We start from the raw sequence: 17,128 nt of genomic DNA on the forward strand, positions 1-17,128 counted from the left end.
TTTCATACAAACATAAAACTTTTGATATTCATTTTGAGATTCACTTCCATCCTATCTGTAACTAACCAAAAGGGAAGTCACATGACTTACACAATGAAAGAGAAAGAACAGTTTTCTTTCCTTTCCTTTCTACAGGAAGAAACAAAAGCTTGGTATTAGCTATCCAAGGCCAATGGGTGGGGCCTGCAAGCCAAAAAGCTGTAATGGATTGAGGTTAATCTTAATGGGGGCCCACTGTAACCTTCTGAAAGCATCAAAAATGTGAAAATTGCAACCAAAGCCTACAGAAAATAACAGGCACTTAATGTAACTTAGTTTCCACAACTAGAAAATTCTACAGGGACATAATTCAGTTTATAAACAATGTTGCTGCTTTTGTTGGGGTAAAATCACCTAACTGTGATTCCCTACACAGATACACACACCATCCCCCCACTGGCACACAGATACTTCGCAAGCTTCTTGAATAAATAGGAGTATCCAATGTCCAGGGTGATGGGTGGTCCTGAGGTCCTGAACTAGAGCTGTATACTTTTAAGGGATGCTGAGATAAGAACAAAGTGTTTTGTGTTTGTTTAAACCTGACTCTATATTTCAAGTCTTCACACCATTATTGATAAAGTTAACAAACTTGTACTATAGTTGATTCGAGCAAATTTTAAATGTCAGTATAAATGCTAGAAATTAGGCACATGAAAACAAAATAAATATTTTGGGATTCTTTTTTATAGATCTGATTGAAATTAACTAATTCAATTTACTTAAAGATAATCACTACATTTCAAAGGCATAAAATCTCAACCTGATGGAATATCATATCATCACACTCGTTCCTGACGGCGTGCTTTTACAATATCTTATGAAAGAACATATATTTAAATAACATTATACACACCAAATAAGCTGCAATGCAGTGAAAAACTTCTAAATTAGTGAAATCAACCCACGTAGAGTCACAATCAAGCATCAACTATTATGCCCATTTTTATACTCCAGGCTTTATTATAAGTCTGATAGAAAGAGATTTTTTACAGAGCAGAAAGGCAGGATTTACAAGTGGCCCAAGGAAAAGATAAGCAATGAATAGTTCTGACCCCAGCTTCTCTGGCTTGATCAAGTGGGTCTGCAACCTGAGCCAAAGGGCGCAAATTCCTCACCATTCAAAATCCTTCAATGGCATGGGGGAGGAAACAGTGAAAGGGACAAACGTGCAAGTCCAACTGTCCTTAGATTTAGTATTCAACTAAAAATTTTAATTAGAGAGTTAAATAAATGAACTCAATACTCTGATTAAATTTCTGACTCATAGTTCAACCAGTCCTAAAAAGAGAAGGTTTTTTTTTCACTTGTTAAAGTTGAAAAAAATTTATTCATTTATCTTTGTAAATGTATGGCTTACATAGAACTGTGTTAGGTATGTGTTTCTAATATCATTTAATCTATTTAAGGACATTGTTGAAGGTGGAATTAGTCTCCAAGTATAAGCGTTTCCATACTATAAGCAAATCGATGTATTATTAAAATCCTACTTTGGAAAAACAGTTGATAGAATTCATTCCAAGCTCCACAATATATCACTGATTCAGTAAGTATTTAAAGCAATAGATACAACCTGTGTTGTCAGACTTCTGTTACAGACTGAACTAAGGATAAAGAATTCAACTGAATGAAGAAAATGTTAAGATAACAGAATTTAAGCATATAGTATCTGGGAACATTCTAGCTACTATCATTAATGGCCTACGCAACTGTTTACAAAGCTTAAGGAAATAAACAGTCATGAAGAAATCGTGGCCAGAGTAAAATTAATTTGAATTTTACCTACATAGCACAATAAAACTTAATAAAAATCTTAAGGTTATTAGCAAATTACACTTAAAAGACTTTGAAATAAATGACAACTTTAAGATTAACAAAGTAATAAATGAAAGTGGGCTTTTTAAAAAAAAAGTAGACTGTTATAACAAAAGGGTAAAGCAGCTGGTAAAAGTTAAGTGTATTATTAAAAGCACAATAAAATGATTCTAAGCATTGATAAAGATAGTTTTTACATATGAAATCTGAAAACTATGTATTTTAAGACTGATGAAAATCGCTGTATTTAGCTCAAAATCTGAAAAGTAACATTTATTGTTTTATCAGAGTTTTCCCCCAAATTAAATGGACAGACATTGTGTAACTAGATTTATAAAAAGAAAGTGAATAGTCCATGGAAAAAAATGATCCACTGCTTTTGTACCTCATATAAAAAGAATGAGAATTGGAAAGATCATATTAAAGATTCTGCGAAGAAGAAAATAAAAAGAATATATAGCAAACTGGAGAGCAGAACTCTTTTTTTTTTAAGTTTATTTATTTATTTTAAGAGACAGAGACAGTGTGATCATGGGGAGGGCAGAGAGAGAGGGAGAGTCAGAGTCCCAAGGAAGATCCACACTGTCAGTGCAGAGCCCCAGCGTGGGGCTCCAACTCTAGAAACTGTGAGGTCATGACCTGAACCAAAATCAAGAGTTGGAAGCTTAACTGACGGAGCCACCCAGGTGTCCCTGGAGAGCAGAACTCTCAAATCTATCATCCAAAAGTGCTTTACACCTACTATGTGATCAATAACAAAATAGTTGAATAGATATCGAGCCAGGAACCTTCTAGAGTAACCATTTTCTTACAAGTCCATACTTTTATACAATAAACCATCTTGTCAATTTACGCCTCTAAGAATGTTTACTCAGTTGAGATATAAATTCATTAAATTTCTGAAAAGAAATACGAGTATCAATAAACCTAATTATGCTCTTTAGGTAAACAATGAGTTTATGCTGCATAAAAAAGTACCATAAGGATAAATGAAATTAAGACTGAAGATCAGTGAAATGCATACTAATTAATCTCACTTTCACAAACACAGAAACTACTAGTAAAAAGGTAATTTGCATAATTAAGATAAGTTCAGACTGTATTTGATAACTGAATTGTAGCTTAGGTCTAAGGTAACAAAAAGAGCCAGGTGAGTTAACCAGTTACTATGACCTATCAATAATCATATAGAATAACTGAACCTCTTGTCTTCCAGGGTGACTACAAATGGACACAAGGGAACTTTTTGGGGTGATGAAATGACTGTGGTAGTGGTTACATAATTTGTCAAAACTCATCTAACTGTATACTTAAATTTGGTGAATTTTATTCTATATATTATACTTCAATAAGCAGACAAGGCAAAAAAATAAAATAAATGACATGAGCTTATTATCTTTCAAAAATTCTGATAATTTTTATGATGAGGGTATAAATAAAAATGCAGTGCTCAAAATAAAGATTAAAACGAAAACCCGGTATTGTTACAATTCTTAAATTATTTTCATGTGTACTACCTCAATGAACCCTTACCCTAACCCACAAAAATAGGGAGAAAAAATATTATTGAACACATTTCACCCATGGGAACACTGAAGCTCAGAGGAAGTGACTAGTCAGAAGTAAGAAAACCACCAAGTGGCAGAGCCAGATCTAAACCTTCGTTTCTGATGCTTTATCCCTTACTCTACCACACTACCTCTTCTTAGTAATGCTAACTATGTACAACAAACATCACTGAGCCTTTACTCTCTGCCAGGCTCAGTGTTAAATGCTCTACATGTGTAATAACATTTAATCCTCATAATAACCCTATACTAAAGTGGTCACCGTTTTGTCCCCTCCCTTTACAGGACCCTGAGACACTGACAAGGTTACTCACTTTCCCTACAAACAATAAACTGGGATTTCAACAGTGATCTTTTTGACTAGAAGCTCTGCCACTGTATAGTACCTCACAAAGACTAAATAATTAGTATTAGAGCAAAAAGTATTAAATTATTGCAGCAGGTCTACTTAAAACAGTATTTTTTCCCTCAGCTTACACTGAAGAATACACAACTGGATATATACAACTAAATACTCAGGTAAAATCTCATGATAAAACTATTAAAACAATCTATGTAACCAAGTCATTCCCACATCTCAATTTATATCCTGGTATTTTCAACAATATTACACAATATTTTATGCCATAAAATTATAATAAAATGCTTTGTAGTTCACTGCAACGGAGATTAAGCTATTAACATTATACAACACATTTTGCCCAATTTTAAAGAGAGCACATAAAAGAAGGTACCAATTTAATTTTCTACTATGAATATATGCCACTGAAAATAACCTATCTGTGATTTTGTTGTGACAAGGACTTGTTTACATTTTAGTTTGTTAAACACACTTGCCAGGCAAATTATATGACAGTATCTCTATGCTTCACAACATCCTGAAAAGTCAGGTATTAATTACTCCAATTTGCCACTGATTGTGGAAAGAAAGATAAGACTAAATCTATGAGTCTTATGTTAGACAGCATCTCCAAACAGTCAAATATTTAGATACTGGGCAGGAGGCTGTAATCTTTAGATAATTTTCCAATTTGTTGCTAGATGGAAAGTAAGATTAATCTTGATGTATCAAAATGCAATATAACAAATATTTTTGTTACTCTTTTAATAGAAGTACTCATTAAAAGACAATTTTTAAATGTATCTTACTGATCCGCAATGTATTTTCTTAAATATATTACTGTGAACTTTTCAGTATCAGAAGATGTTATAATCAAATTATTTTAGAGAAAAATGTAAACCATTTATGTTTCTATGGACTGTTTATGTTACAATGCCATAACCTATAATAACTATATACTGAACTATATACTGAATTTCTTGTTACTTAAAATTCAGTGAGAAATATCTCAAGATAAAAAGAACTGATAATAAGAAAGTATTTTATTTCACATGTAGTTCCAAATCAAGCCCAAAGAATATCATACCTTAAAGTAATACATTTCCAGTTTAATTAATCAGAAATATCCTCACTTTATTTGCTTAGGTTATACTTGGATTAGAAATAAAAACACAGCACACCATATTTTTAACTCCAAACTTTTAGGTTAATCACAATACCAAAAGAACTACTCAGTTAAGATAAACAAAAAAACCATCTGCAATATCTATGTAATTTCTGAACAGAAAGAATTCTGGCAAATTTAAATAATAAGGGTTCCTTGCTGCCCCAAAACAACAAAATTTACAACAATAAACTCACTTTTTATCTACCATGTTGAATGCAGGCAAAAAAGAAGTTGTTCACTTTTTATGAAAACCAAGCATTCTAAGATCAGTTAAAGTTAGGTTAAAGTTGTCATGCCACATACTTGTAAGTTGTTTCTCTCTTACGTATTTGTTTAAAAAACAATCCTTTGATTTATTGCCTTCATTTTTTGTGAAGTCTTTTAAAAAAGAAGAATCAAAAATGAGGAAAATATCTAAGACTTACAACAATGATCTTTATTCATTTTTATTGAAGTATAGTTGATATTCACCAATACTATTTAACATGAAGACTGTCTTAAATGTGCCCAATTCATACTTCATGTTTAAACTGAATTAGAATAAAAGTATCTTTTTAGAAGTAAACAAAAAAGGGTCTTGAAAATGGACCAGCATTTGAAAATCAGAAGTATCCAATATCTGTAAAGACAATAAAAGTCATAAAATTTGGATTTAAATGACTTCAAATATGATTTTATGATTAAATAGCTTTATTTCATTTGGGATTCTTCCAAATTGGTCAACTGGGCAAATCATCTTGAAAACCTGATAGCATTAGGAACCATTTTCAAATATGAAATTATACATAACTCGCTAACAAATGAGCTCTGTTATATGATATTTTTTTAATTTCCAAGATTTTACTTTGTCTAAATAATTTTTGAAACTGACATTTTCAAGAGTCCCAAGAATAATAATAATCACATCTATTCTACATGTGAAAAATGTTTTCATGCCAAACTACGATAAAAACAAAGATGACTAATAAGTTGGTGATGAAATACTACGAAAAATCCTTAAACATGAACACAATGGAGTAAATGTTTTCATAAATTGTATAATTAATTAATCACTGAGACATGAACTCTATTCTACATCAACTGAACTGCATATATTTCAAATGTTCATATATTTAAAAACTGTTAATCTCCAAATGTTTTTATACCCTATACTATTAATAAAAATGCTTTAAATTTATCTGTTACAGTAATTATTCTTATTTCTTCTGTTTCCATTACTTTGAGATGTTTTCTGAACAAAGTAATAAAAGGAACATAAAATATATAAAATCGCCGTAATATAGACAATTGTGTTTTCCATTAAGATCAAACTACAAACCAGAAATAAAGAGCATAAGATGAAAATATCAACATATTTGAAAGGTAAATTAAGAATTCCAACCAAATTATTAATAAGTATTTAAGCCTATCAAGTAATGGTAGGTGAATTAGTCATTTTGAAATTACTCCCTTTGAGAAGAAATTCTTACATAAGTAGTGAAATAGATGAAATACATTTATGTTAAAAATTCTGTATACCATAATTGATGGCAAAGAATTCCAAATATATAACTAACAAACAAAGAAAATATTATGCAAGTGAGCTGAAGAGAGGGCAGTAAGGAGAACGGATTCTATCCCTCCCCTGAACAAAATAAAGTTTATCTCATTGAGAGAGAGAATATTTATTTGAAAATAAGTATCAAAATTTATGTAAAGAAAACGTAAATTATAATAAACATCAACAGGTAGTTACTGGGTAACACTGCCCCTCTCCAAAAGGATCTCATTTTAATTACCATGTGACTTATCTAAAATATTATCAAATATTTAAGTCCTATCAAAGTTTATAACATTTCAAAAAGTTACAAGAGAACTTTCCAAGTAAGTTAAACATGTTATCCCACAATCTAACTGTGGATGCAATTTTTTTAACTGTTAATAATAAACTAATAGAAGTTATTAATTATTAACACTTACACACTAACTGTACATTGATGACATCACCTTACTAGTAACCTAGACTTACAAATCTGTATTAACCATGTATGCATATTCTTACTTCAATTGAAAGACTAATCTCTGTGTTTTGCACTGGATTCTAAAGTAAGAAATTCCTACAAATATACCCTAGTTACAAATAAGTCATCATGAAAACTGTCAAATTTTAAATATTGAGTATTTTAAGGAACAACTCGAAAGCAATAAACTCTAAGGAAATTCACAAAATATTTACACATTCTTGTAAGTTTTTACAAATATTATTAAACACTATCAGGTTTCCATATTAATGTGTCAGAATACATATAATTATTGCCAATCCATAATCATATGACCATTTAAATCACAATATTAGGAAGTCAAATAAGACTGACATTTTAAACCACCAATGGTCACACACCATCCTCATACAGCAGAGTCCTCACTGCATTTATCAACAATTAAGGACAGGGAAGGTACATTAGCTAAGTCATATGTTTATTTTTGAGAAGTTGGTGACATTACAGAGACTAGAAGAAAGTTTGACTGTATTCTTGCAAACATACTTTAAGTAGAATTATGTAACTAAGAACGTACAGCTCTATTTTAAAAGTACACATGCGTATCTTCATTTCATAGCAACTGAACAATATATATGCATATCTTCTCTTCATTTCATAGCAACTAAATTGTTTTTGATGTGCAGTTCTTTGCAGTCAGGATTTTTTTGCTAGTCCTATTTAATTGTATGTTTTTTATATATTTATTTATTATTGAAGTATCTGTAGAAATATCTTTTCAAGAGAAAAAAATCCTGGGAGCCTTGGCATAAATTTTTAAATATTATATTAAACTAAAATTATTTTTTTATTTCCCCAAATATATACTATTAAAAATGTTTCATGATACTTAAAAAAATCCAATGACACGTGTACTTCTGAATACTCAAAAAGAAATTGCATGTATTTAAAATAATGATATTGTACAGTTAAACATTTAAAATTCCTAATTATCTACAATGCTTATTCTTTCATAACAAAATAGCACATAGACATTACAGGGAAAAAATTAATTTGAATGATACATTAATATGGTATGCTTTCAAAAATTCTCGTACAGTAAAAATGGCAATAAAAGAATGATTTTAAAAGTATTTTAAAAACTGTTGTAAAATGGTCCTGAATTGCAACCTGATTGTGTAAGTGATGCTGACAAGATACCTGCACAGATCATTTATGACCATCTAATTGTTACTTGAAATTGCCTGGCTACAATCTGTAGGATTCTGCCTTTTTCAGAACAATTATTCATATGATTTATATGCAATTTGTGTAAGTCCCAATAGAAGACAGAAATTTCTCCCAAAGCCTAAAATCAAGAAGAAAAAAATAAAGCAATAATTTTCCCTAGTAAAAAAGTGAAACATATTTCAAAAAACGAATACTGTAGCCATCAAAAAAACTCCCTAAAGTATCACTTTCTAATTTCAAATTTAAAGAATATCACTGCTCTATTTTTACATCACAAAAATGCTAATACTTAAGTTTTATCAACTTTTTTACATACTTCTTCCCAAGAATGTATCTAGATATATCCTTCTGAAAAATACATTTTATCTCCCCATTTTAATACGTTTTTGAGTAAATACATGACTTGTAACAGAGGATTAAAGCAACTGAATGTTAATAATCTATAGCTGTACTCTAGAAACTGTTTACAATCTATAAATAAAACTTTTCCCGCAATAGGGTATTTCATAATTCAGTGGACATACATATGTTTACCAACATATAATCATTAAATACCTTAAATTTAGATGTCTTGTGGTTCTCAACATTAATATTGGTTAATAAAATGTCTAGCATTTGAAAGTATTAAAAGGAAAACATAGAAAACCAAATTATAACAAGGTGTGATCAAAGAAGAAAAGGGCTATTTTTTTTCATTCATCTATAAAACAAATTTATGAGATCGTAAAGAACAATTTAACAACCTAAAGAAGGTTCAAAGTGGGGAAAGCCAGAGCCTGAGAGAAAATGAATTTGTCAATGATTTCAAGTCATTCAGTCTAGGGAGGGAAAAAGCTGAAAATGTAGGTTCATTTTACAATATAAAGTAGGAGGCATAAAATCCAGTAGCTTGTCTATGGACTACTATTTACATATTTAAATCCTGTTTCAATTCACAGATTATGCTGATCCTTCCACATGTAAACAGCCAATAATGATGGCCAGGTCTTTAGGAAAGGAAAACATACACCACACAGCAAGGTCAGGAAGCTACCAACCACCACAGGACAACAGATCAAAACAGAATGGTTTCATATGTTTCTACTGTTTATATACTTAATTTTAAGATGATATTCCTTGGGGATAAAGGAGGTTGTAAACATTACCAGGAAGGGGCAATACAGTATCAAATAAAATATATAATTTTCATGCAAGTATACTATTTTCTCCATGTATCTGTCAGGCAACCTGTGGTACTGAATGCCATTCATTCAATTTTTAATACTTAAATGTCAAGCCAAAACAAACCTCTTTGGTCTTAAATCCCTTTACTCCTAAGGATTCATTACAGAGAATTAACTTCTTTCAATGCAATAATCAAACCTGCAAATTATAAATATATATTTTTTTACTATGATGAGATTAAGCAATAGGAGTAAAAATGGAAGAGGTATTAATTTACTTGTTTCTGGGTAAATTTTTGAAAATGATAAGCAATGACATTCTGTTTGGTATTTAAGCATCTTAAAAAAATTACAACACAATATAAGCAATGGTGGAAATTTACCCAAACTGGCAGACTAGCACATTTTAGACACACAAGCTAGAGCCACAGCTGGCCACATGCTTTTTTGAGTTCAGTTTCTTAAAGAGACAGTCTCCTTGGACCTATGCCCTAAAAGGGAGCACATTTCTAAATGTCTGACTACCAACCAACCTATCCTTGGGCATTTCATCAAATCCATGGTAGACCAATAGTGTTCTATCTTATTTTACTGTGAAATCAAATTATTTTTATTTAAACCTACAAATGACTACCAAGGAGGCAGAAATATAATAGGGGAATCTGGTGTGACTAAAGGTGTCTAAAAGGTGTCCTACAATAGCAAAACTATGTTTGTTTGCTTTTTTAAACTTAAGTGATCCCTGTTTCTTCATTCATTTCCCCATTCATTCACTAGGCACAGACGACGAAGTATATTGTAACCGATAACACCGGAAGCTACACTACAGCAATTTCGCTGTCGAATGAAGAGGAGAACTTGCTAATAAAGTCAACCAGCAGCCAAGCGGTGAAATTTCAAAGATTTCATTTTCTGTTTAGGAAAAGATACCCAGTAAGGGGACCATACACATACCGGATTAACTCCTGACTGCAAGGAAGATTTTGTCTTTCAGCGTATGACCACTGACAAAACTACTGACCAAATCCTGCACATGGTAAAAGGAGAAGAGGGGGAAAAAGTTTGGCTTACTTGGTGCACAAACACATCGACTGGAATATCCAAGGGGCTTCCCTCTCGGTTTATCATGGAGATGAATCCAAATCCCATTCGCACATTGAACCACTTACAGTGGCCAGTTCCGTGCAAAACCTGGGATTCCTCCTCTGCCTGCTCCGGCAGCTTCCCGGGCCCTTCACCACCACCTTTGCCTGCCCCGCCTGAGTAGAACAGGACAAAAAAAAAGTCAGTTAGTCTGTATTCCCAAACTGTTCGCTGAAAGAGAAAAAAACTGCTTGGGGGTGGGGGGTGGGGGAAGGAAACAGAAAGAAACTCCAATAAAGGTTGATTCTTTTCTTCTACAGAAAATATTTAAAATGAAAGGGTTAAAAGGGGAAGCGGGGGAGGAGGGAGCCACACTGCTCTATCGATCACATCAACTTCCACTTTTCTGTACATACGTGTACTTTTTCATTTAACTCCATTTTTTTCGGCCACATATTACGGTTACAGCATGCGATACTTTACTTGCACATTGCTGACTTAACACTCGTCCCATTTACAAAAAGAAAATTTCGGCGTAACTATTCTCTCCGGCGGGCACGAGGAGAAAAGAGAAATCGTGAAGATGGTTAGAGCTAGTTAATACACATGCAGCGGCAGTGAATCCAGGGTTATTTGCAATGTGCATTCCCCTCCCCCCAATAACTTTCAATTAAAGTTGGGGTGGAATGGGGGAGGGGGCAGGTGTATAAAAGTTTTCTCGGGCTCACTAACTGAAACTGCGCTTAATCACACTCAAACAATTCAAACAATAGCCCCCTGAAAGCTTTTCAAGTTGTGAATCAGTGTGGGCGGTACAAAACATTTTTGGAGATCTATAACAATAGGTTGCAGAAAGCCCCATTGCGCGATGGGGAGTGGGGGTAATGCCCAGTATTGGGGTAAAAGGGGAAGGGAGGACGGGCAAAGAAGGGTGGGAAAGGGGGAGGGGGGGAGAGAAAGGAAGAGAGAAAATCACAGTAAAACAATAGAAAAGAAAATTAACCTTCGGCCATGTTGCCCCACGGGCCCTCTGCTCCAAACTCGTGAGATGAAAACTTTCCCTTTGGAACGGAGTGATCTTCTGAATCAATCTAACATCTTGATTTTGTGCGATCACAAATTTAGCTCGCATGGTCTAATGTGCTTTCCCTCTTTTGATTTTTTTCTCTTCTCTCTCTCCAGTTTCTGGCCCCCTGAGCCACGTGACTTTGTCAATTACATGCTTTCTTGCTACTAATTTCACCTCGGATCCTTAAGGGGCTGGCAAGAGGAAGAGATAACCAATCGCCATTTCATCTATGCTGACATCAAAATAATTTATGAATGAACATGAAAAACTCAAACATGTTATCTTAAAGACAATTTGGGACGCTTCTTTGCGATAAATCAGAATGCTGATTTCGTGCTTTTACTTAGACACAATGGAGGGTCCTTGTGAATCGTCGATTTAGAAAAAACGGCATGGTCATATATGTGCACACGCGTGCCTTACACACAAGCCTGTCTAAATAATCTCATTTAGGGGGAAAAAGCCCTCTAAATAAAGCAACCAATGTTACGCTTTTTCTCCCCTAAGTCAGCTGCTCCGTAACAGTCAACCTGCTTGGGGCAAAGAAATTCATATTTAACTCAATTCTGAGAGGAAAATGTGTAATTTACAAAGGATCTAATTAAACCTAATTACATCTCCATGAAACTTGAGATAATAGTAACATACACCTACAATAAGACCAAAGCACACATTTCCCTGACCGTGCCCCGAAATTTTTTTAGATTAAAATTAGATCTTACTGGAAAAATCGCTAGCACTTTCATGTACTCAATTTATGTTTTGGTTCATCATTTCGGAACATTTTGAACGGGGAATTGTACTTCACAGGTTTCTCCGCCATCTCTTTCCGGGGGAGGAGATGTGATTAATGACTTCCTAAATAACAGCCCAGTTTTCCAGCCTAACATAGAGTGAACCTCAATCAGTGGCGATTGTTCCCCAAGAGCAAGACGACGTAGGGCAGGGAGGGGGAGGGGAGCGCCAGCACAGGCAGCAGCAGAGCCAGAGAAGGGGGGGGGGGGGGAGAGAAAAAAAGCGGGCACGGGCGGGGGGAGGGGAGAAGAAAGGGGACAAGTGGAGTAGAAAAGGTAAATTCGTATCATACTGATTGGACCCTGACATTTAAAAAGTCCACCGCCAATGGACAGAAGAGTCGAAGAAGCGAAAATTTAATAACGGATTAGGCTCCTTCCATCCCTTCTCTGGCTGGCCCCAGTTTCAAAACGCTTACCCTTTACCTTTCAAATTGATTCAAACGATTGTTGATGACTGGACGCTGACGCCAATATCACCGCCCTCATCGAATACTACAGTAAATATTATAGATCCACTAGAAATGCCTTACTTCCTTTAAAATACAAAACATACCCCGTCTCTGAAACATTAAAATGCACCACCACTCTTTCCCCCACCCCACCCCCCATTTTCTTAAACAAGCAGTTTACGGAGAAACTGTACAGATACCACTTCCCTTCGGCAAAGCTACCGGGTTGACCCTCCCCCACCTTACCCGCAATCCCCCTCCCCGATCTCGGAACATGCCCACACTCCTCTAACTCTTATACTGTTTCACACAAACTAAAATGTGGGGATTCTGAATCTAAAAGCTTTGAAAATCCACAGAATGCACCTATTTTTACACCTCCTCCCCATAGTAAACAACTAAATATAAATTCTAATTAGTGCAGAACAAATAAACGGGTGTGTGTAAATATGTTCTTTTCAGCTGTTTGTGGTAAAAGGCATCAATCAAGATTGATCAATTTGGAAAGATTTTTCGTGTTTTTCTTTTGTTGTTTCTCAGGAAAGGAGGCAAAGCTTTCTCATTTTATTTACTTTGGGGAGAATAACCACCTTCCAGTTGGTTGGGAAAGAAAGCAAAAGTGTAAAAATCCAAATGATTTTGCAAGAGTAACAAAAGCTCCAAGCTCTCAAAAAAAATTATTTGCTAACAAAACATTTTTAGGCACTATTTTAATAGTAGAAATCAACTGATTACACTGACCTATAATGAAGTAACTTTAATGATGGCATTTCAGGGGAAACATTTCACATAATATAGGAAATAGAAAAAATTTAAAATAAGTTTTATATATTTTGAACAAAATAAGTTTTGTTATATTTTGAACAAAAGAATTACTTTTAAAAATCAACATCTGGTAACAGAAAAATAATCTAAAAAAGTACTCATGTAAATTGAAGGGAGGTGTTATTATTTATATGAAAGTAATTATAAAATTCACAGAGCATTATAGTTTGGTTTTGTCACCAACACACATTTATGGTAAACAATATTTTATCTGTTGTTTATTTTTAATTAGAAAATAGTTTAATTAGAAAATCAGAAACAACATATAGGTGGATTTATGCTTATAGGTGTTTATGCTTAAATTTGATGTAACTCAAAACTATCAATATATAAATATATACTAAAAGTGTGAAATACCATAACTGAACTACACTGAATGGTATGGTTATGAGATTCACAGTCTTGCCTGATTGGCGGCCTCCAGTATTAGTGGAATTAAGGTAGGGTTCACTGGACTGGTCACTGGTGTCAGAGGTTATCGACTCATTCATTTCCTGAGAGGGACATCAGCCTTTCAAGTTGTGTAGAAGGCTTTTTCCAACTGGGAACTCAGAGAAATCCTCTAACATTCATTCACAAGGAATTTAAGTCAAATACATTTACATACCTGGGGGAGGGAGGTGGGTAGAAAAGACAAGAGGAAGAGAAGGGAGAGGAGGGGAGGAAATTGACAAGGGAGACACAGTCACACACAGAAAAATACTACTATTTGGGGGATATGGCACTGTCATTTCAATAGATTCGTCTTTTCTGCCCCCCCCCAATCTTTTGAGCCTAAGATCCTTTTTATAAAACTAACCATAATCTCTTTAAGCTCTTAGAGTGCTTCTTTCACATAAAATAGTCCTATGAATCTCCTAGAATGCTTTCCAATTTGTCACCTTCCTGAAGTCTTCTGGTTTTAATTTTTTTCTCATTTCCTACTTGTTTTTAGTGCCAGAAAGACCTGTGCTTGACTCAAAACGCATGTTTTATATTTGTGAAAGCCAAATGTTTAGTAGTTTGATTTACCATAGTTCTTTCAAAATGTTTTAAGAATGAGTTCAGGTACCTACAAAGAATCATCAACGCACTGGGGAGAAAAATTAAGGAATTAACCTATCACATGCCCATTGGTCATGACAATCTAAGATTTCTTCGTTTAAAAAAACGAAGTACACATTTCATCGACCGTTTTCTTTTCCTTTCTTTTCTTTTTTCTTTTACCTCTAAGAGTACAATGCAAGGAGCCCAAAGAGGTGCCTGAGCCAACGTCGTTGTCAACTATAAGCAATGAGTGACTTCAGTGACTTCTATTACAGCAGAAACAATGCTTTGGTTCTTCTTAAAACTAGGAGGAGGGGCAGTGGCACTGCGGTGAGCGACTCCACCCGCGCTCTCCTCCAGGCAAATGGGGCTGGGGTCTGCAGCCCCTGCGCCGCCTTCGCAGCCGAGCGCCTTCCCGCCCAGCTAGCCTCCCAGGGTCGCCAAGACCCCCAGGCCAGCGGATCCGCCCTTTCCCTCCACCTCCCGCCCCAGCAACTTCCTCTCCCCTTACCCTCCCTCCCCAGTCACCTTTCCCTTATTCATCACATCACCACCCCCTCTCTAGAAGTCAAACCTTCCAAAGAAGGCTGGTGATTTCTCATTAGTAGGGGCGTTTAGATTTGTCCTTTCGCCCCCAGAACACCAAACAAAAGAAGCCCTTGCCTTCACTATTTTGAAGGCAACACCTGGCACAATCCACTACTTTTACTGCATTTCCAGATGTATAAAATTTATAACTTGGTCCCTTATCTGTGGCAGGTCAGAGTCTCCCCTAAGAGAAGTGAGGTCAAGGGGGAGAGGGAACCAGGCCCCCAGGGACTGACCACCACCGCCACCCTCACTCCCCCAACAGGCCAAACCTAAAATGGAGCTGTCTTCAGACAGACCCCTGGCGCCGTCCTTTCGGGAAGCCAGGAAAACGTGGCAATGCGCCTTTAGAGGATCGGGAAAAGAATTCCGCGGGGAAGGAGGTGGAGCGGCGACCGCGGAGGATTTTAGGGAAGCGGCTCTCTGGCCCCGGGGTGAGGTTTCCTGCTCAAAAACTGCGGACCCACACGTCGGGCAAAGTGTTCCCCATCCCTCCCACCCGCTGCGTTTCAGCGAACCACCGGCATTGCTGGCAAATAACTTTTCCTCAAATTCTTATAATACGGAGTCAAATGAAAGAGTACTCGCCTGGGTGCGCTGGTCTTATAGTAGAGGCACTTCAGAATTGGGGGGGTATTTTGTTTTTGTTTCCAAAAAGCAAAATTCCGTTCTCATTTAATTTCCTTATCTGGAAGCAAAATGCTCTGGCTTAAACACAATTGTTCCAATTTGAGAACTCTTACACAGCTGTAAAACTCTCTTAAACTTTTGCCTTAAATATCTTAACACATTTCCCCAGGTATAATTAAATTATGGAAAAACAGGAACCGATTAGCATAAATTTTAAGTTTTCCAGACAAATTACCTTCATGTTTCAAAAACAAGCAACTTTCTTTCTTTTTGGTCAGTTATGTTTCAGCAAAGTATTCAAAGCAATACAATTAAATTCAGAAAGGGGCATTATTTTAAGACCACCATTTTGTAGAAAGTTTCGTTTAAAAAAAAAAAACGAATAGAAAAAAAAAAGCCCTACTCTGTTAACATACTTCTCTCCCAACGAAAAGGAGAAATATAATTTTTTTTGTTACTCCTAACAAATATTTTCTGAAATGTGCTCAATATTTCCTTATATGATTTCAAATGGAACAGCAATTGGGTTACAAAAATCATTCAGTAATAAGCATTACATTATTTTGCCCAAAACAGCACAAAAAGAAGTTTCATGTTTTATTTTAAAAATAAGTTCATATTTTTCACCTGTACAACTTAAACATGTAGTCTCCATAATGTAAAGATACTTTTGCAGTGAATATTCTGTCTGTAGAAATGACACTAAATAACATAAACATACAATTCCTTCCCTGTCTCCCAAAGCAATGAATCAAAGTTTATTCTTTAAAACTTAACCTCATTAAAGCAAATAATCAGCTGAAAAAAGAGTGTGGACTGTTTCCAAGTTATTTCTCTTAATATCATCACTTTGGGCTTATCTGAGAGAAGAGGTCAGGGAGATGGAAAATGAGAAGGAAAAGAAGACCAGGAGTAAAAGATCAGGCAAGTGAGAAGACATCTTCAGGTTTTAAAGATGCCTGTGTGGGAAGCAAATCTGTGGAGAAGAAAACATCTAACTGGAGGCCACAGGCACCTGGCTGGCTCGGTCGGTTAGAACCGTTACAGCATGCAACTCTTGATCTTAAGGTTGTGAGTTTGAGCCCCACATTGGGTGTAGAGAGAATACTTGAAATAAATACAATTTAAAAAAAAAAAAAAAAGGAGGGAAAAAAAGAAAACTGAAGCCAGAGTTCTGGTCCCATATTAATGACTTTATGACCTTAGGCCAGTCATTGAGCTTCTCTGAGTCTCAGCTTCCTCATCTGCAAAGTGAGACCAACCAGTCAATGTTCAAATCTTTCAGTTTCCATGTAATATCTGGAAATAACCTTTCTTTTGGTCAAAGTGGAATCTCTCCCTGGCCAGCCCTTTTTTAAT

At 35.1% G+C, this 17,128-nt stretch overlaps 1 protein-coding gene across 1 annotated transcript in view; it reads right to left on the minus strand.

Moving 5' to 3' along the window:
* LIN28B (lin-28 homolog B) overlaps positions 1-11,398 on the minus strand; it is a 107,485-nt gene extending 96,087 nt beyond the window's left edge. Inside the window, exons 1-2 of the mRNA XM_047101356.1 lie at positions 11,389-11,398; positions 10,374-10,561 (exon numbers count right to left, since the gene is read on the minus strand). Of these exons, the coding sequence (XP_046957312.1) occupies positions 10,374-10,561; positions 11,389-11,398 (198 nt within the window). The remainder of the gene's footprint in view (positions 1-10,373; positions 10,562-11,388) is intronic.
* Between the last annotated feature and the right edge of the window lie 5,730 nt (positions 11,399-17,128).

This window comes from Lynx rufus, unplaced genomic scaffold (assembly GCF_022079265.1).
Source record: "Lynx rufus isolate CCGP_SWC_20201006 ecotype Redwood Valley unplaced genomic scaffold, mLynRuf1.p SCAF_6, whole genome shotgun sequence".
Taxonomy (NCBI): Eukaryota; Metazoa; Chordata; class Mammalia; order Carnivora; family Felidae; genus Lynx; species Lynx rufus.